Below are 22,104 nucleotides of genomic sequence, written 5' to 3'. Positions count from 1 at the left end.
TTGCAATATCATTCTACCGGACCTACTGGAATGCTGGCCACGAGAGAGTGGACATTGACAGGTCCTGACCTGGAGTGAAATGAGATAAAACTTTGACTACATTCATTCTCATGAAGATGTCAATTCCCATTGGTGTGTGGATTGGTGCTAGTTATGACTGGTCCCAGGGGCCTGTATGGTTCAAGAGCTTTAGTCGAGCCTCAGTGCCTCATTGATTAATACACGTTTTCGTGGGGATTGGAATGCACCAGAGTAGACTGGGCTGATGTAAATCAATTCCAATTGAAGGTTTATTTCACATACAATACAAACCCGCAGCTCCTAAAGACAATGAAATAGTACCACTGGTATATATAAAGGGAATACAGGTTAGGGTTGAATTAGGACAGTTTAGTACAGGGGTCTCCAACTGTGTTTCTGGCGAGCTACAGTGCATTGGAAGGTACTCAGACCCTTTGACCTTTTCCACATTTTGTTACGTTACAGCCTTATTCTAAAATGGATTAAGAAGAGGTTGTCTACACACAATTCCTCATAATGACCCCATAAAATTGTTTCTTTTATATATTTTGCAATTTTATAAAAAATAAGAAACAGAAATATCCTATCTACATAAGTATTCAGACCCTTTGCTATGAGACTCAAAATATATGTTTCTACAACTTGATTGGAGTCCACCTGTGGCAAATTCAATTGATTGGACATGATTTGGAAAGCACCCACCTGTCTATATATGGTCCCAGAGTTGACAGGGCATGTCAGGGCAAAAACCAAGCCATGAGGTCGAAGGAATTGTTCATAGAGCTTTGAGACAGGATTGTGTTGAGGCACAGATCTGGGGAAGGGTACCAAACAATTCTGAAGCATTGAAGGTCCCCAAGAACACAGTGGCCTCCATCATTCTTAAATGGAAGAAGTTTAGAACCACCAAGACTCTTCCTAGACTCTTCAATGCCACCAAGACTCTTCCTAGAGCTGGCCGCCCGGCCAAACTGAGCAATTGGGGGAGAAGAGCCTTTGTCAGGGAGGTGACCAAGAACCCGATGGTCACTCTGATAGAGTTTCAGAGTTCCTCTGTGGAGATGGGAGAACCTTCCAGAAGGACAACCATCTCTGCAGCGCTCCACCAATCAGGCCTTTATGGTATAGTGGCCAGACGGAAGCCACTTCTCAGTAAGGCACATAACAGCCCGCTTGGAGTTTGCCAAAAGGCACCTAAAGGACTCTCAGACCATGAGAAACAATCTTCTCTGCTTTGCTGAAACTAAGATTGAACTCTTTGGCCTGAATGCCAAGCGTCACATCTGGAGGAAACCTGGCACCATCCCTACGGTGAAGCATGGCGGTGGCAGCATCATGCTGTGGGGATGTTTTTCAGCAGCAGCGACTGGGTGACTAGTCAGGATCGAGGGAAAGATGAACATAGCAAAGTACAGTGGTTGCTCCACTAAAAGTTTTGCGATTATCCTGCGGGATTTAGAGGTAATTTGTTGTTTAGTACGGTACCCTATGTCACCACTTCATTGCTCCAGACCAGCGCAAGGGGGAGTTAGATCACTGATTATGCTTTTGGGTCCTACTGTGTCTCTAACTGACAATGAATGGGCGACATAAACCTAAATAGAAACTGATAATTGTGCACGACTTCAGTATTACTTACTAAAACTGTTGTTCCACTAAGGTTTTTATTATTTCATTTTATTAGGATTATTTTGCTCTTACTGTAGCCCACTCCCGACCAGTCACGTTATACAGTGCCTGATCGGCGCAACGGTCGAAGACACTGCACAGCAGTGCAAGCCGTGTTGCTACAGATGCTGGTTCAATATTTGTGCTGCCCTCGACTGGGAGACACATGAGATGATTGCAGGTTTTTGGTTTCTCTCCCTCTAAAAACAGGAATAAATCATTCTAAATAACAAACTGGCTATATTTACAAATTAGTAACAATGTCTCACCTGGGATACAATGTTCCCAGCTCTGCAGATTCTGCTGTGAGGAGGCAGAGTCATTAGATCATTTATTTTGGTATTGTCCGTGTGTAGCTCGTTTTTGGTCACAGGTCCAGGAATGGTTGAAGAATTGCAACATTTGCGTAGAACTAACGCTACAGATAGCAATACTGGGGGATTTGAAAAGCCATAGTCAATCAATCAATAATATAATAATTATTTTAGCAAAAATGTTTATTTTTAATTTACAATCCGTGGAAGCTATGAGAATAGGAAGATTCAAATATTTTGTGAAGCATCACAGCACAGTTGAAAAATATATGGCAAATAAAAATCCGAAATGGATGATGTTGGAAGATAGATGGGAAGGGTTGAGTGGAGCTGAAGGGTGGGACTAATAACAAGATAAACAATGTAGGGCATACGGGATCTGTGAAATGTGTATAGGTGCGGAGCTTGTGTGAAATAGCAGTTACAAGTGGAAATCAAACTGGATGGACAACAGAAATAGAGGAAGGACTAAGAACAAACAAGAGAGAACTATTATAAAGTAGACTGTCTGTAAAATGTGTATAAGATGTATAAATTGAAGGTAAAAACAGAAATGTTTATCAGTTTACTCCAATTGGGGGATCGGTGGTAGGGTTTGCGGGGAATAATAATAAAGGTATACTCTTTAAAAAAGTATGTCTATATAGGTATGTGTATGTATATATGTGTATATGTATGCATACGTGTATGGATATATATATTTACCCCCAAAAATATGGGGGATTGGAAATGATGCAGACAATTACATTGGAAGCAACATTCTTTCCGCAATATTAAGCTGATCCACCCATAAAAAAAAATAATAATAAAATAAAAATGTCTCACCCCATGTTTAAGAATGGCCTTTTCTTGCTCATTTTACGTTATTTGAAAACAAAATCATCTCCAAAATATTGTTATTTTTTAAACAAAGCTATTATTATTATTATTATTAGTTGAGAATGATATAAAAGCCCATTGGATATTCTCACAGATATATTATTAACCCTGTTATTAGCAGGACAATATATTTTGGATATATTGGTCATGGCTCCCGAGTGGCGCACAATGGGATTGCCTTGCAGTTCTCCAGCTGTATCCACTGAAAGCACGCGAGCTTCAAGGCACAAGGGCAGGGGGCACGGGATGGGCCACAGAGCCGCACACAGAAGACCGACCTAGCCCATGGGGAAGGGAGGACGAGGAAGGGGGAGGCGGGGTGGAACCCCACCCCGCCACGCTGGCAACACTTTAAGGGGAATTGCACTAATAATGGCACTGACTAGGGAAACGTTCCCGCTGTTCTGTTCTTAGTGCCAGTCTGCACGTTCAAACTAAAACAATGTAACTAATAATGGTATCGCAGTGCTAGCTGCGCCACCAGAGTCTCTGGGTTCGCGCCCAGGCTGGGCTGGGTTCGCGCCCAGGCTCTGTCGCAGCCGGCCGCAACCGGGAGGTCCGTGGGGCGACGCACAATTGGCATAGCGTTGTCCGGGTTAGGGAGGGTTTGGCCGGTAGGGATATCCTTGTCTCAGTATGTATAAAAAATAAAATAAAAAATGTAATAAAATGTATGCACTCTACTGTAAGTCGCTCTGGATAAGAGCGTCTGCTAAATGACTAAAATGTAAAATGTAAATCTTTATGCTTTCATTAATAAAATAATGATAAAAATACTCTTTCAAAATGCTGATGTTTATTTAGTTATGGATCCATAACAAATGACTATAGGAATAAATTTAATTGAATTACAGAAATATCCTCCAATCCTCTATATGTAATGGCTGAGAGTAGGCCTACCGTAGGCGACGTGAGTCTCACCAGTATTGAGTAATGTGCTGTTAAAAGTGGTGTAGGTCTTATGTATTTAAAAAGCATATTTAAGTTAGAAGCAATAGCCTACAACTATTTTAGCACCATTTCGCACTGCTCTGAAACAAGCATGGGGACTGGTCTTGATAAATCAATGAGATTTCACTGAATCTCCGTTTGGGTATTGGTTAGACTAGAATGAAAAAAATAAGGTGTAGAAATGTTATGCTCTTAGTGTAACCTTTATTTTACTGGGCAAGTCAGTTAAGAACTTAAGAACAAATTCTTCTTTACAAGGACAGCCTACTCCTTCCACCCCGTTGGGGAACCCCGGTATCCCGCGTTCCTGCATGACACGGGGATTCTTTAGCTAAATAGCCCTATACTGTACTCCCGACCATCACGTTGTACAGAGACATATTTTCCGTTCCATCCTAACGGAGACGCAGAGGGTTTTTCATTTTTCTTGGAATAGAAACACCATAACATTAATTAAATTAATTAAGCAAGTACCAGTCAAAAGTTTAGACACACCTACTCATTCCAGGGTTTTTCTTTATTTTTACTATTTTCTACATTGTAGAATAATAGTGAAGACATCACAACAACGAAATAACACTTTTTTTACCTTAATTTAACTAGGCAAGTCAGTTAAGAACAAAGTCTTATTTTCAATGACGGCCTAGGAAGAGTGGGTTAATTGCCTTGTTCAGGGACAGAATGACAAAATTTTACCTTGTCAGCTTGGAGATTCAATCTTTCGGTTACAAGGCCAACGCTCTAACCACTAGTCTACCTGCCACCCCATGGAATTAGTTAAGAACAAATTCTTATTTACAAGGACATCCTACTCCTTCCTACCCATCGTTGAATTGAACCCCCGTCGCCCAGGTGCCTGCATTCTCTAGTACAGCCACTACTGAAGGCTATTAAATGCTTCTCAAAGATGCCCACTGGTGGTCAAACTAGCACTAACTAGCATTAATGGTACCAGTGGTTCACACTGAAACTTTTAAAGAACGAACCACTGTACAGAGAACCTGCTCCAGACCGCTCAGGACCTCAGACTGGGGGAGAACGTTCACCTTCCAACAGGACAACGACCTTAAGCACACAGCTGAGATAACGCAGGAGTGGCATTGGGACAAGTCTCAGACTGTCCTTCCGTGGCCCAGCCAGAGCCCGGACTTGAACCCGATCTAACATCTCTGGAGAGACCTGAAAATAGCTGTGCAGCAACGCTCCCCATCCAACCTGAAAGAGCTTGAGAGGATCTGCAGAGAAGAATGGGAGAAACTCCACAAATACAGGTGTGCCAAGCTCGTAACTTCATACCCAAGAAGACCCGAGGCTGTAATCGCTGCCAAAGGTGCTTCAACAAAGTACTGAGTAAAGGGTCTGAATACTTACGTAAATGTGATATTGCAGGTTTTTATTTTTTATACATTTACAAAAAATTCTAAAAACCTGTTTTTGCTTTGTCATTATGAGTTATTGTGTGTAGATTGATGAGAAAAAAACAACAACAATTTAATCAATTTTAGAATAAGGCTGTAACATAACAAAATTTGGAAAAAGTCAAGGAGACTGTATACTGTTTATGGTGCAGTAAACCTGATTCAACTAATCATGGTCTTCCATCTTGACCAAGGTTACTTGGATCAGGTTTGCCAGTTGTAGGGTTCAGAGTTGGAGTTGAAGACCCCTGGTACAGAAAAAGACACAAAAAATGCTTCATAGAACTAATGAACAAGTTAATAATGTTTCCTCTTACCCTTCCGATGAGCACAGGTTCCGGCCCACTGTACTCCTCAATTACAAAGAACTGGTTCCAGATCCAACTCCTTCTGCTGCGGGACCGAGTCCCCTCCCCCTCCGTCTGCCCAGGCCCCTCTTCCTCCTCCTCATCTGACTCCGCCTCTTGGAACACCAGGCCCCAGCCATTACCGGGCTCGGACTCGACTGTCATCACCCCACTGGCTGCCTTGTCCTGGCCAACCCCCCAGTATGGGTCTGGGCGGAGTTTGAGGACATGGCTGCTGTTGATTAACTCTGTAGCGCCAACTACAGGGTCTTGAGTGGCACTTGGACTCAGGATCTTGAGTCGTGGTCCGGCTGTGTGAAGAAGACTCTCCTCGAAACCTTGAGTCCCCTTTCCCTGGGGCTGCAGGGTGAACACTGAGGGATGGCCAGCATCTGTCTGAGAAGGGACGTTTGAGGGAAGATGCTTGGTCGTGGCTGGAGGGTCAGTCTGACTGTTGGTCACCTCCCTCTCAGTGTTGAGACTGACCTCATTCATAGGCAGTGACAGAGGGTGAGAGATGTGCTTGTTCATCCAGGTGTCTGTGCTATCTGAACCCCTCATCTCAGAGTTGTCCTTTCCCACACCAGAATCTGGAGTGGCTACACTTAAAGTGTGAACCGCCTCTTCTGGACTGAAATCAGCATTTGTCACAGCGCTTACACGTGGCAGAGCAGTTTGGTTATCCAATGTGAAATGGTTTTGAGTGACAGCCATGTCTTGCTTCGGTAATTTCAGGGCCTCCAACTGGCTGCGATCCACATCAATCAAATCTCTCTTTCTGCTTCGGCTGCTCTTGCTCTGAATCTGTGAGTTCACAATCTTCACCAGGTTCTCTTTTGACAGTAGTTTCAGGACACCGTAGCTGCCGATTGGGTTTAAGTTTCTTGTTGAATCTTTAGTGAGTCCTCTGCCTGGCAGCCCCGTGGTGTGAACGCTCAGATCTGATCTGACTCTGGATCGGAGAAGGGATTTGAATCTGGTTTTATTGGAGTACATGTCTAGCCTGTGGTGGACTAAGAATACTTTCTCCATCCTCTCTGTCTTGGTGGGATATTCAGCATTTTTGGTGCTGTTCCTACTCTTTCTAAGCCCTTTCTCCTGGATGGCTTCCCTGTCATTGAGTGACACAGACAGAGTTGACTCCCCTTTTTTGACAGGGTCTTCTTCTAAGTCTAACACGGGATTAGGTTTAAAAGTCTCCCTCTCCCTATTAGCTGTTATGGCTGCATGATTCTGGGGTATTTTGTAGCCACTATCAACCCACTGGTCATGACCAATCAAGTTTCTAAGAGTCACCATTGGCATCGCGTTTGAATCCACACTTGAATCCCATTGGTTCTCTACTCTGTTCTCCCCTAACTTCAGCAAGTGAGCCCCGCCCACCCCTCTTCTCCTGACGATATTAGTGGCTGAACCTTCTCTCATAAGCCCCTCCCACAGACATAGGGAGACCAATAGGAACAGATTCCTGGTAATCATCTTGGCTTGTGGTGAGATGAGCTAATTTGAGTGACACTTGCTGTGAGGAAGTACTTGTTTTCCGGTTGTCTTCATTCTCTACTCTATTTCTCTTTCCTTGTATCCCCCTCTCACTCTTCCATTACGTGCCCTTCACCCTAAGCTGGAGGGCAGGTGCCCTTCCCACAAAAAAATCGCTATCTATTCACGGCTGCTCTCTGCTGTTTTTTCCCCTCTTGCAGAACGTCTCATTCAGTGTTCCACGGAGGGTTGAACAACCTGAGAGAAAAGATAAAGATAATTAAGTTAAAACTTTAATGCTAATTAAAAGCGGAGCAACACAGCAAGGTAAGTAGGAGAACTCACAGATGAACAAGCAGGACAGATCCACTAACGGAGCGGCAATCACATTTACACAAGCACTGGTGCGTTGCACGGTGAAGTCAGATAGCTGTTGTTACACTCTGTGACCATAGTGTTCAGTAGGTCGCACTGTGTTGTCACTCGCAATACTGATCCATGCTCTTAATTGTGTGTATTTTCTTGTAGTATTTGGAGTTCCTTTGTGAGTTGTGTAGTGTTTTTGTTTAACTATGTGCTGTCTTGTCTTGTGCAGTGTAGTGTGTTGGTGTGTAACGTTTGAGCAGTGTTGTGTTACAGACAGGCCCTGTCAGTACAGTCATTGGGGCATGGCTGAGGTCTGAATATTCCTAAAAGATTCCTCCTTCACCCTTTGTCCTTCTCCCTCCCCCTCTTGCACTCTTTCCTTACTTCACTCTCTCCATTTAAACAACTTGTTTTCTTAGAAAAAACCTTGTACTACCCCTCCACCTCCTTCTCCCTGTCCTCCTCCTTGTCTTTTTCTCTTCCCACCTCTCCCACTCACCACCTCTCTCTATCTCAGCCTATCTATCCATGGCTGTCTCACCACCTCTCTCTATCTCAGCCTATCTATCCATGGCTGTCTCACCACCTCTCTCTATCTCAGCCTATCTATCCATGGCTGTCTCACCACCTCTCTCTATCTCAGCCTATCTATCCATGGCTGTCTCACCACCTCTCTCTATCTCAGCCTATCTATCCATGGCTGTCTCACCACCTCTCTCTATCTCAGCCTATCTATCCATGGCTGTCTCACCACCTCTCTCTATCTCAGCCTATCTATCCATGGCTGTCTCACCACCTCTCTCTATCTCAGCCTATCTATCCATGGCTGTCTCACCACCTCTCTCTATCTCAGCCTATCTATCCATGGCTGTCTCACCACCTCTCTCTATCTCAGCCTATCTATCCATGGCTGTCTCACCACCTCTCTCTATCTCAGCCTATCTATCCATGGCTGTCTCACCACCTCTCTCTATCTCAGCCTATCTATCCATGGCTGTCTCACCACCTCTCTCTATCTCAGCCTATCTATCCATGGCTGTCTCACCACCTCTCTCTATCTCAGCCTATCTATCCATGGCTGTCTCACCACCTCTCTCTATCTCAGCCTATCTATCCATGGCTGTCTCACCACCTCTCTCTCTCAGCCTATCTATCCATGGCTGTCTCACCACCTCTCTCTATCTCAGCCTATCTATCCATGGCTGTCTCACCACCTCTCTCTATCTCAGCCTATCTATCCATGGCTGTCTCACCACCTCTCTCTATCTCAGCCTATCTATCCATGGATGTTTCACCACCTCTCTCTATCTCAGCCTATCTATCCATGGCTGTCTCACTATCTTTCTCTGCCTCAGGTTTGTTTTAATATGCTGTCCCTTCCTCTGCTCGTCTTTCATCTCCTTTCCTCCTTCCGTGTCAATCATGGTGCTGTCGTAGCGTCCCTCACCCTCTATGCTCTCCGTAACTCCAATCAATCAGCCAATCCCTTCCCGTTGACGGCCCAGTGACATTGAAAATGACAGGTGACAGCCATATTGATGTCGCACGATACCACTATAAAACCTATACAGTACTCATATATCAAGTGGAACATTTACTGACTAAAGTACCACAACACAAATTCCCAGGGTAACGTTAAACCGGTCGGAATATGGACGTGTGGTTGGATGAGGGGTTCATTACTGGTGTCAATTTGTGATGTTGTGTCAGAGACTGTGTTTTCCCAGTGATTTAACAGGGTCAGTGCAGTCCTTCAGCTGAACCAGGTAAGTACCTGGACTGTATTCTGCTGTCGAACAGAGTGGCTTAGACTGGTCTAGAGGGTGTGACTCTGTGTTTTAATGAGAGGATGATGTAACCTGTAGGACCATACATTGGTAGGGTTGGGAACATGGCAGGTTGATAACAGGTTGCATGTGTTACACATGCTGTGTCTATTGAAATATACCGGTCAATAATTGTCCTCATTCTGCCTCTGGTGACGTGCTTTACATCCCACACGGTATAAGGTAGAGGAGACAGGTTGGTTATCACAATGCTCATAACTACTCATCTGGAGCTTAGAAATGGCATTTTCCTCATCTAAATGTTTTGTGATGTTGGCATGTGTGAACAACATCGATCTCTACTAAACTAATCTCTAATAAACACATTTCTACATTCAACTCAATTCAGAGCACTGTCCAGGTTTTTACTTATAGGCATTGTGACAACCAACCTGTGTGACAACCAGCCCTGTCTCCTCTAGGCTTCCTCATGCAGAAACTGATGAGCTATAGTGTCCCCAGGAGGCTCCTCACTGTGGGGTAAAGGTGATTAAGGGGCATATGGTACGTGGACGGTGGAACACCCCCTCATCTTTTAACTCTCCTCTGCTTCCTGCCGTGTTCACCCCCCCGGGTGAGTTTCTCACTGAACTGATTAATTGGGGCCATAAATATCTTAATACATTTTTCCCTTCCTTGGGCACCAAACTCAAATGATCTTTTGGTTCGTTAGTATTAGAGGCAGATCTCCACCATCGATCGCAGGGAGCCGCGGTGCAGTGAAGGCTGTCGCCAGCTTAACGAGACTGAAAATTCAAATTACGATTCACCTCCATCCGCACTGTCTGTCTCTTCCTTCCTCTCTTACACAAACATATTATCACAGCAGTACACCAGGACAGACAGCCTCCAAAACACAAACATATTATCACAGCAGTACACCAGGACAGACAGCCTCCAAAACACAAACATATTATCACAGCAGTACACCAGGACAGACAGCCTCCAAAACACAAACATATTATCACAGCAGTACACCAGGACAGACAGCCTCCAAAACACAAACATATTATCACAGCAGTACACCAGGACAGACAGCCTCCAAAACACAAACATATTATCACAGCAGTACAGCAGGACAGACAGCCTCCAAAACACAAACATATTATCACAGCAGTACACCAGGACAGACAGCCTCCAAAACACAAACATATTATCACAGCAGTACACCAGGACAGACAGCCTCCAAAACACAAACATATTATCACAGCAGTACACCAGGACAGACAGCCTCCAAAACACAAACATATTATCACAGCAGTACACCAGGACAGACAGCCTCCAAAACACAAACATATTATCACAGCAGTACACCAGGACAGACAGCCTCCAAAACACAAACATATTATCACAGCAGTACACCAGGACAGACAGCCTCCAAAACACAAACATATTATCACAGCAGTACACCAGGACAGACAGCCTCCAAAACACAAACATATTATCACAGCAGTACAGCAGGACAGACAGCCTCCAAAACACAAACATATTATCACAGCAGTACACCAGGACAGACAGCCTCCAAAACACAAACATATTATCACAGCAGTACACCAGGACAGACAGCCTCCAAAACACAAACAAAATCAAAAAACTAAAACAGCCATTCACTTTCATTATTCAAGACACTGTATACAAAATGTTTTAATACAAATACATTTAAGTAAGAATGCCCGAGAAGCCGGTGTTTGGAGGATATATTGGTACAGGTGTTAGGCAAACCGTGCCAATATATCCTCCAAACACCAACTTCAAGGGCATTATCTCTTTTATACAACGGGTTACCAACGCATTAAAAACATTATTTTGATGAATTTAGTCATACTATTTCATCCTTCCTCAAGATAGTCCCGACACAAATCTAGGGTTGCTATCCAAGCCGGCTGGTCGTTCGTTCCATCGGTTCGGTTGCCAGAGATGAGACCCAGTCGTTCAGTCTTTTTGTTCTGTATCTATGGACACGACCCAGTCGTTCATTCTAAATGTTCTATTGCCATACTGGCTGGAAGCGTTCTTATCCCTTGTAATGATAGTCTTCGTTCTCCTCGTTTGAGGAGTAGGAAATGTCGGACCAAGATGCAGCGTGGTGAGTATTCATATTTATTTCTAATACTTTTAAGAAAGAACAAAACAATAAACAAACGAAATAAATAAACGAAGACGCTACAGTCCCGAAATAGTGAACACACGAACATGAACAACATAACAGGAACAATTTAAGCACGACAAAGACACAAGAATTAGCCGTACTGTAATTGTTCCTGTTATGTTGTTCATGTTCGTGTGTTCACTATTTCGGGACTGTAGCGTCTTCGTTTATTGTTTTGTTCTTTCTTAAAAGTATTCAAAATAAATATGAATACTCACCACGCTGCATCTTGGTCCGACATTTCCTACTCCTCAGACGAAGAGAACGAAGACTATCATTACAGAATCACCCACCAAAACCGGACCAAACAGCGTGGTAACAGGCAGCGGCAACAGGAGCGGCAGCGATATCTGGAGAAATGGACTTGGGAGGAAATATTAGACGGCAAGGGACCATGGGAACAGCCGGGTGAATATCGTCGCCCCAAGGCAGAGCTGGAGGCAGCGAAAGCCGAGAGGCGGCATTATGAGGAGCTAGCTCGGCAGCGCGGCTGGAAGCCCGAGAGGCAGCCCCAAAAATGTATTGGGGGGTGGTACACGGGGAATGTGGCAAGTTCAGGTAGGAGACCTGCGCCAACTTCCTGTGCTTACCGTGGAGAGAGAGGGCGTCGTACCGGGCAGGCACCGTGTTATGCGGTGGAGCGCACAGTGTCCCCGGTGCATGTGCATAGCCCAGTGCGGTACATTCCAGCTCCTCGTATCGGCCGGGCTAGAGTGGGCATCGAGCCAGGTGCCATGAAGCCGGCTCAGCGCATCTGGTCTCCAGTGCGTCTCCTCGGGCCGGTGCACATGGCACCAGCCTTACGCATGGTGTCCCCAGTTCGCCAGCACAGCCCAGTGTGGGCTATTCCACCTCACCGCACTGGCCTGGCTACGGGGAGCATTCAACCAGGTAAGGTTGGGCAGGCTCGGTGCTCGAGACCTCCTGTGCGCCTTCACGGTCCGGTCTATCCTGTGCCACCTCCTCGCACCAGCCCTCCGGTGCCGGCACCACGTACCAGGCCTCCTGTTCCTGCTCCCCGCACTCGGCCAGAGGTGCGTGTTCCCAGCCCGGTACCACCAGTTCCGGCACCACACACCAGGCCTACTGTGCGCCTCCAGGGTCCAGTATGCTCTGTTCCTGCTCCCCGCACTCGCCCAGAGGTGCGTGTTCCCAGTCCGGTACCACCAGTTCCGGCACCACGCACCAGGCCTACTGTGCGCCTCCAGCGTCCAGTATGCCCTTTTCCTGCTCCCTGCACTCGCCCTGAGGTGCGTGTTCCCAGCCCGGTACCACCTGTTCCGGCACCACGCACCAGGCCTACTGTGCGCCTCAGCAAGCCAGAGTTGACCATCTGTCCTGAGCCGCCCATCTGTCCAGCGCCGCCTGAGCCGCCCGTCTGTCCAGCGCCGCCTGAGCCGCTCGCCTGTCCTGCGCCGCCTGAGCCGCCCGCCTGTCCTGCGCCGCCTGAGCCGCCCGCCTGTCCTGCGCCGCCTGAGCCGCCCGCCTGTCCTGCGCCGCCTGAGCCGCCCGCCTGTCCTGCGCCGCCTGAGCCGCCCGCCTGTCCTGCGCCGCCTGAGCCGCCCGCCTGTCCTGCGCCGCCTGAGCCGCCCGCCTGTCCTGCGCCGCCTGAGCCGCCCGCCTGTCCTGCGCCGCCTGAGCCGCCCGCCTGTCCTGCGCCGCCTGAGCCGCCCGCCTGTCCTGCGCCGCCTGAGCCGCCCGCCTGTCCTGCGCCGCCTGAGCCGCCCGCCTGTCCTGCGCCGCCTGAGCCGCCCGCCTGTCCTGCGCCGCCTGAGCCGCCCGCCTGTCCTGCGCCGCCTGAGCCGCCCGCCTGTCCTGCGCCGCCTGAGCCGCCCGCCTGTCCTGCGCCGCCTGAGCCGCCCGCCTGTCCTGCGCCGCCTGAGCCGCCCGCCTGTCCTGCGCCGCCTGAGCCGCCCGCCTGTCCTGCGCCGCCTGAGCCGCCCGCCTGTCCTGCGCCGCCTGAGCCGCCCGCCTGTCCTGCGCCGCCTGAGCCGCCCGCCTGTCCTGCGCCGCCTGAGCCGCCCGCCTGTCCTGCGCCGCCTGAGCCGCCCGCCTGTCCTGCGCCGCCTGAGCCGCCCGCCTGTCCTGCGCCGCCTGAGCCGCCCGCCTGTCCTGCGCCGCCTGAGCCGCCCGCCTGTCCTGCGCCGCCTGAGCCGCCCGCCTGTCCTGCGCCGCCTGAGCCGCCCGCCTGTCCTGCGCCGCCTGAGCCGCCCGCCTGTCCTGCGCCGCCTGAGCCGCCCGCCTGTCCTGCGCCGCCTGAGCCGCCCGCCTGTCCTGCGCCGCCTGAGCCGCCCGCCTGTCCTGCGCCGCCTGAGCCGCCCGCCTGTCCAGCGCCGCCTGAGCCGCCCGCCTGTCCTGCGCCGCCTGAGCCGCCCGCCTGTCCTGCGCCGCCTGAGCCGCCCGCCTGTCCTGCGCCGCCTGAGCCGCCCGCCTGTCCTGCGCCGCCTGAGCCGCCCGCCTGTCCTGCGCCGCCTGAGCCGCCCGCCTGTCCTGCGCCGCCTGAGCCGCCCGCCTGTCCTGCGCCGCCTGAGCCGCCCGCCTGTCCTGCGCCGCCTGAGCCGCCCGCCTGTCCTGCGCCGCCTGAGCCGCCCGCCTGTCCTGCGCCGCCTGAGCCGCCCGCCTGTCGTGCGCCGCCTGAGCCGCCCGCCTGTCGTGCGCCGCCTGAGCCGCCCGCCAGTCAGGAGCCGCCAGAGCCAGCCGCCAGTCAGGAGCCGCCAGAGCCGCCCGCCAGTCAGGAGCCGCCAGAGCCGCCCGCCAGTCAGGAGCCGCCTCTCAGTCCGGAGCCGCCCCTCAGTCCAGAGCCGCCCCTCAGTCCAGAGGCGCCCATCATTTCAATGGGGCCCTTTAGTAGGGTTGCCAGTCCTAGGTTGGCGGCGAGGGTCGCCGTTCCTAGGAGGTCACAGAAGCGGACTAAAACTATGGTGGAGTGGGGTCCACGTCCAGCGCCAGAGCCGCCACCGCGGACAGATGCCCACCCAGACCCTCCCCTATAGGTTCAGGTTTTGCGGCCGGAGTCCGCACCTTGGGGGGGGGGTACTGTCACGTTCTGACCCTAGTTCTTTTGTATTTTCTTTGTTTTAGTGTTGGTCAGGACGTGAGTTGGGTGGGTTCTATGTTTTCTGTTTCTATGTGGGGTTTTCGTTTGGCCTGATATGGTTCTCAATCAGAGGCAGGTGTTAGTCATTGTCTCTGATTGGGAGCCATATTTAGGTAGCCTGTTTTCTGTTTGGGTTGTGGGTGTTTGTTTCCGTGTGAGTGTTTGTTACCACACGGTACTGTTTCGGTTTCGTTCATGTTCACATTTATTGTTTTGTATTTCATAGTGTTTAGGTTTTAAAATAAATGTTATGGACACGTACCACACTGTGCATTGGTCCTCTGATCCTTCATTGGTCCTCCGACAGCCGTTGCATCCCTTGCTTGCTAGCTAGCCAACTACGGCTAACTTACATTCACGTCAAAAAGTGCAGCCAGAATAACAACAAAGTAGCTGCATTTGTATAAGCATCTTTTCTAGTGACATTTACTTAGATACATCCATAACAATGAGCTAATGAAGCGCGATTTCACCTGGCATAGAAAATGTGCTCTCTCATCAAGACACTGAGTGCTAGCCAACAACACGGCTTACACAATCATTTCAAACTGAAGCTGGAAAGACTGCAAATTAGCTGTACTTTGTTTCGTTTTACCTTTTTTCAATTTACATTTCTTTGTATGTATCGATAAAAATTATTCCAGCTGATTCATGATTTCGACTGGCTGAGAATCGCTGCCTGCCTGTCTCGTCCCGACTCCGGACACGTTCATTACTATGGGACAGCTGGAGATCAAATTTGGGTATTGAAACAATGTTCCAAATGTCGGAGAGATGTCCACTATAAAAAAGTATTGAGACATTATCTCACATTTCTTTTAGACGAGGGGACTATAGCTGTTCGTCTAAAAGAAATGTGAGGAGATGTCTAGATACTTTTTATAGTGGAGATCAAGTTTATAAATTGCCTGGCTGGGTGGTGATGACGGATTAGAAAGTAAATAGGCATTTCAACGTCAAAGATTTAGCAGGTCAAAACAGGAATGCGGTTTTTACCATTAATAAGCATTCAGGATTAGACCCCTTGTATAAAATGCATACAAACACACTCTTTCTCAACTCACAGACACACACACATACACGCATACAGTTATACTGCACGCAAACAATGTTACAGTACATCACCCCGACACACCCCGCCTACACCCCCACACAAAAAACACAAATACAACCTCTTCATGACACTAATGTGTTTGTTTTTCTGTTGAACCATTCCTGGTAAAAAGCTCAGGGGACCGCCTCCGGACCCACAGAAGTCAAAAAGAAGAAAAATAAAACTTTCCCTTCTAAGGAAGGCAGTGAAAGAACAGCCAAGGCAGTAAAAGAACAGTCACCCTTAGAATGATGCATGGAGAAACAAAGAACAGAGAGAAAAGGCAGCCACAAACAGAACCGGTCCGTCTTGGGAGACCCTCACTACGTTTTAATAGCGTAAAGCCATTGAACACAAAGCCCAGTCCCGTCTTGAACCTCAGCAGACACAGTTGAAGTCGGAAGTTTACATTCACCTTAGCCAGTTTTTTACAATTCCTGACATTTAATCCTAGTAAAAATTCCCTGTCTTAGGTCAGTTAGGATCACCACTTTATTTTAAGTATTTGAAATGTCAGAATAATAGTAGAGAGAATTATTTATTTCAGCTTTTATTTCTTTCATCACATTCCCAGTGGGTCAGAAGTTTACATACACTCAATTAGTATTTGGTAGCATTGCCTTTAAATTGTTGATTTTGGGTCAAACGTTTCGGGTAGCCTTCCACAAGCTTCCCACAATAAGTTGGGTGAATTTTGGCCCATTCCTCCTGACAGAGCTGGTGTAACTGAGTCAGGTTTGTAGGCCTCCTTGCTCACACATGTTTTTTTCAGTTCTGCCCACAAATTTTCTATAGGATTGAGGTGGGTGCTTTGTGATGGTCACTCCAATACCTTGACTTGTTGACCTTAAGCCATTTTGTCACAACTTTGGAAGTATGCTTGGGGTCATTGTCCATTTGGAAGACCCATTTGTGACCAAGCTTTAATTCCTGACTGATGTCTTGAGATGATGCATCAATATATCCACATCATTTTCCTACCTCACGATGCCATCTACTTTGTGAAGTGCACCAGTCCCTCCTGCAGCAAAGCACCCCCACAACATGATGCTGTCACCCCCGTGATTCACGGTTGGGATGGTGTTCTTCGGCTTGCAAGCTTCCCCCTTTTTCCTCCAAACATAACAATGGTCATTATGGCCAAACAGTTCTATTTTTGTTTCACCAGACCAGAGCACAATTCTCCAAAAAGTACCAACTTTGTCCCCATGTGCAGTTGCAAACCGTGGTCTGGCTTTTTTATGACGGTTTTGGAGCAGTGGCTTCTTCCTCGCTGAGTGGCCTTTCAGGTTATGTCAATATAGGACTTGTTTTACTGTGGATATAGATACTTTGTACCGGTTTCCTCCAGCATCTTCACAAGGTCCTTTGCTGCAGTTCTGGGATTGATTTGCACTTCTCGCACCAAAGTACGTTCATCTCTAGGAGACAGAGCTCGTCTCCTTCCTGAGCGTTATGACGGCTGTGTGGTTCCACGGTGTTTATACTTGTGTACTATTGTTTGTACAGATGAACGTGGTACCTTCAGGTGTTTGGAAATTGCTCCCAAGGATGAACCAGACTTGTGGAGGTAAACCATTTTTCTCTGAGGTCTTGGCTGATTTATTTGGATTTTCCCATGATGTCAAACAAAGAGGCATTGCGTTTGAAGGTACACCTTGAAATACATCCACAGGTATACCTCCAATTGACTCAAATGATGTCAATTAGCCTATCAGAAGCTTCTAAAGCCATGACATAATTTTCTGGAATTTTCCAAGCTGTTTAAAGGCACAGTCAACTTAGTGTATGTAGACTTCAGACCCACTGGAATTGTGACACAGTGATAAGTGAAATAATCTCTCTGTAAACAATTGTTGGAAAAATTACCTGTGTCATGCACAAAGTAGATGTCCTAACCGACTTGCCAAAACTATAGTTTGTTAACAAGAAATTTGTGGAGTGGTTGAAAAACAAGTTTTAATGACTCCAACCTAAGTGTATGTAAACTTCTGACTTCAACTGTATCAGCAGACCTGGAGGATGAGTAGTCATTCCTCCTCACTTCTTCTCACTGAAGACCTTTAGGATAAATCAGATGGAATTCATACACCCACACACTGACTAAGTCTGGGCTGCAGGTGAAACCTGTCACAAGACGGTAAAGTAAGCGGTGAGCAATACGGCTGCATGGGCATTGGGCACCAGTCACCTGCCATTCCCTGCCAGGCCTGAAGAGGTACATATCCTGAGATGGGAGGGTCTGTCAGCACAGAAAGACAGAGAACAAACAAAAGGAGAGAACCAGGAAGAGGGGTGTAATCCTTGTTTTAGTGCAGAAGGATAAGTCCACTTCAGGGCCGCTCCCTTCAAAGAGCTTAGAAGAAAAAAAAGATAATTGTAACACAAAGACAAACAGGGCCTAATGATCCACAGGGTCCCAGATCAGTCAGAGTGGTTTGTAGCTGGATAAAACCTCAGTGGTCTATAGCTGGGTTAAAGGTCAGAAGGGTCTATGGCTGGGTTAAAGGTCAGAAGGGTCTATGGCTGGGTTGAAGGTCAGAGGGGTCTATAGCTGGGTTAAAGGTCAGAAGGGTCTATAGCTGGGTTAAAGGTCAGAAGGGTCTATAGCTGGGTTAAAGGTCAGAATGGTCTATAGCTGGGTTAAAGGTCAGAATGGTCTATAGCTGGGTTGAAGGTCAGAGGGGTCTATAGCTGGGTTAAAGGTCAGAGGGGTCTATAGCTGGGTTAAAGGTCAGAAGGGTCTATGGCTGGGTTGAAGGTCAGAGGGGTCTATGGCTGGGTTAAAGGTCAGAGGGGTCTATGGCTGGGTTAAAGGTCAGAGGGGTCTATAGCTGGGTTGAAGGTCAGAGGGGTCTATAGCTGGGTTAAAGGTCAGAGGGGTCTATAGCTGGGTTAAAGGTCAGAAGGGTCTATAGCTGGGTTAAAGGTCAGAGGGGTCTAAAGCTGGGTTAAAGATCAGAAGGGTCTATAGCTGGGTTAAAGGTCAGAGTGTTCTGGGTTCAAGTGAAACTGTTTCTGGGAGACGGTATACAGTACAAGGAATAGCGGGTGTGTGCGTGGGGGGGGGGGGGGTACAAGCAGCATGTTGTTAATGCACCAGAGAACGTGTCTAACAATCATCACAATGTAATCATCATTTACACAAGGGAAAATATCATTCATTCGCCATCCATTCCTTCACAACTACAGCCCAATGGCACAATCAAAAAACTACCAATCTGATTACTATGAATTGAACATGTTTAGCGCTGAGTGTGTAAGTATAGGGATATACTACTACTATAACCCTGACCCCTCTCGGCATTCACATCCACTCAAGTGTTAAATCATTCATAGACTGATTCCCTCCCTGCACTGCCCAAGTTCATTCTCACTGGAAACCATCAGAGATCAGAGAGCTATGTTTTTAACAGAAAATATGGTATTTGCAAGGTAGAACGTGCTACCAAGCTTTTACCGCGCATAATATACCTCTATATACAGATGCCAACTAACAAGCATTACACCTGGATATCATACCTTAACACTTTCCTACATTTCAATAACAAAAGTGGAGGTGTTATCAAACTTTAGTAATCTGTATGACTAGAGTTCTATGTTTCTAACACAGAGAGAAAATATGTATTTTGCACAGTAGAATGTGCCACCAAGCTTTTCCCAAGCATTATACACAAACACTGAGTGACAAGCATTTCAACTGGGCATCATTTCTTAACACACTCCTGACTTTCAATAACAAAAGTTGCTTCACTAAGCACAGGCACAATGATAACCTAAGGTCAGAGGGTGTTTTTGTAACAGACAGCTCTGCTGGTCTGTGTAAAGGTCTCCTGGGTAGAAATGCTCCACATGGACACAGAGGAGTGTTGAGTCACTCAGTCTGCAGAGGCACTTAGAGAAAACCACCTTATGCCCATCAAAACGGCCTTTCTTGCTCTTCTGCCTGGCTGACTTCCTACATCAAAAAGCTATCTGATCTTCTCAAGACGCTGCCTGACATTTTAGAGAACGTCCCCCGGATTCCATGAACACTCTCCCTGCAGCGAAGTGTTGTGCGTGTGCGTGTGTGGGTGTGCGTGCGTGCAGCATGTTGCTAATGCACCAGAGAATGTGTCTAACAATCCCTCGACGCATCTCCAACCCATTACGTACCATCTATAACACACACACACACACACAGCTTCCTCCTCGCCTGTTTACCTTTCAAGGGAGTTACCGGGGAGCCTGCGGGCCACGTTGTTTGAGGGGGAACATTTCCAAGATGAATAAACACTTAAATGCCCAAGGTTGGAATGAGAATATCTCCCGTACATACAGACAGGAGACGACATTAAACAAGGAGACGACGACAAGGCTACAGCCGTGAAGGAGACAATATTATTGCTTCTCTTTAATCGCTCCGAACGCTCAAATCAATTTTTGGTAGAACTCACTTTCATTAAAACCCCTAAAAGCTTATCTCCACAGGCAGCACAGTGAAATGTTTTCTGACGCCTGATCCAGATCGATAGTCTTCCACCGCTGTTCAATAGAAAGTTTCTTCAAGAACTCCCTCAGCTACGTCTTTTTGATTGTTAAACAGTGGTGATTTGTAGCATACTAATTTGTTGCTACTCTGACATGGGGTCAAATGAGCCTTGTGCTCAGTGGTAGTGTTTGATATCACTCTGTACATGTCGTGTGTGATATTAGATCAATCTAGACTAGAGCATGATATGAATTGTATATCATGTAGTAAGCTTTGAGGTCTATGTAGGGCCTACTTTGGTACTTGTTTTAAAAGCGTAACTGTAAGGGTCCTGTGTGTAGCTCGTGTGGAGAGTCAGGCGCAGGACAGCAGATATGTCAACGTATCAACGTATTTTACTCAAAAAGACCAAATTTACAAAGTAACATACCGAGCCCACAAAGACGGACCGAATTACAATAAACAATGTGGAACAAAGGGTTCAATAACAAACAAACATTAGTTGAGTGAAGCCAGGTGTGTAAGACAAAGACAGAACAAATGGAAAATGAAAAGTGGATCGCTGGTGGCTAGAAAGCCGGTGACTTCGACCGAGGGACCGACTTTGGCGGAAGTCGTGACAGCAACAACTGATGTATAATTAGTTTGGTGCTGGTCAGTAGGCTATAGTAGGCCTGGAGGGTTGTGGTGTTGTCATACTATATTACTGTAGCACTATGTTCTTTTATTTGCATGGTAATGTTGAGTTGAGCTAGTTTTGTGTTGTGCTTCAGGCCCTGGAGCCTCTCTCTCTCTTTCTCTCTGCTGCCACACTTTTTAATCCCCTTTTGTAGTCACAAAGTCCCAGCCTTATTAGCATATATCTCCCCTCCTCTTCTGCTTTATTTTGCTGGTGACAGTTATTTTTGTAATTTTAATGACTTTGCCCCAATCTCAAATCATTTTGTTTTTGTATGGGTCAGTTCGTTTGTTTATTTTCTCTTTTTTTTCACGGAGGGAGTGGTTAAGTATCTTCTTTGTGCTGTCTGCCAGCCAGGTAGCTTTGTGCTGTCTGCCAGCCAGGTAGCTTTGTGCTGTCTGCCAGCCAGGTAGCTTTGTGCTGTCTGCCAGCCAGGTAGCTTTGTGCTGTCTGCCAGCCAGGTAGCTTTTCATTTAGCAGACGCTCTAGCTAACATTTAAAATGTCATGTGACAATGATGAATGACCTTTGTTCAGTGTGTTCTACTTCACTTTCCTCTGTGGCTTGGATTGGGTTTTGTTTTAGTTGTTGAATTAGATTTTATATTGTGTTTTTAGTTCAGAGTTGTGGGGCTGAATGTCAGAGTAGATTTCCAAGTTGCGTTTTCTCAGTGTTGTGCTATGTGGAGATTTCTGACATCACAGTTTGTTGGGTGTTGTATTTCAGGGAGTGTTGTCATGCTGGGTGATGCTGTGTGGGTTATCTGGCTCGCTTCCAGCAAGCAGCTGTAACTCCGCTCAAGATGTCCAAACACACAAACTTACTGTACGTACACACACACCACCACCAATCCCGCCTCTACCCCGAGGTAACTTGCTCAGCACAGTTGAAATCCTCCAACCACACACTGCGAGGGCAGGGGCCAGGGGACAATTGACAAGGGGGCTGAGGGTAGGGTGGGAAGGTCAAAGGCCAACGGTAGCCCACGGTCAGCACTTATAGGAGAGCGATCATGACGGTCTTGGCAATAAGGATACTGCAGAGCCGGAGAATCCCCTTTCTGCTAATGTACAGAGCCGCTCTTCTAGAAAGCCCGGTGTTTTTCCATAAAACCGCATCTATCGCCGTTTAGAAGCTTACGTTGTAATCCTCCATGACGGATTGAGTCTGCTGCAGTGGCCTCTCTGAGGCTCCCCTTTGATACAAAGTTGTGTGTGTGTGTGTGTGTGTGTGTGTGTGTGTGTGTGTGTGTGTGTGTGTGTGTGTGTGTGTGTGTGTGTGTGTGTGTGTGTGTGTGTGTGTGTGTGTGTGTGTGTGTGTGTGTGTGTGTGTGTGTGTGTGTGTGT

General features: G+C 47.3%; 1 protein-coding gene across 5 annotated transcripts in view; it reads right to left on the bottom strand.

The window, feature by feature from the left end:
* LOC129813876 (uncharacterized) overlaps positions 1–22,104 on the bottom strand; it is a 224,808-nt gene that overhangs the window by 139,480 nt on the left and 63,224 nt on the right. For all 5 annotated transcript variants that reach the window (XM_055866465.1, XM_055866468.1, XM_055866466.1 and 2 more), the window contains one exon: positions 5,569–7,335. In XM_055866465.1, the coding sequence (XP_055722440.1) occupies positions 5,569–7,077 (1,509 nt within the window). In that variant the 5' untranslated portion in view covers positions 7,078–7,335. The remainder of the gene's footprint in view (positions 1–5,568; positions 7,336–22,104) is intronic.

The sequence above is a fragment of the Salvelinus fontinalis genome, chromosome 17, assembly GCF_029448725.1.
Source record: "Salvelinus fontinalis isolate EN_2023a chromosome 17, ASM2944872v1, whole genome shotgun sequence".
NCBI lineage: Eukaryota > Metazoa > Chordata > Actinopteri > Salmoniformes > Salmonidae > Salvelinus > Salvelinus fontinalis.
Note: the sequence above shows the minus strand (reverse complement) of the source record. Positions and strands in the feature narration are given on the sequence as shown.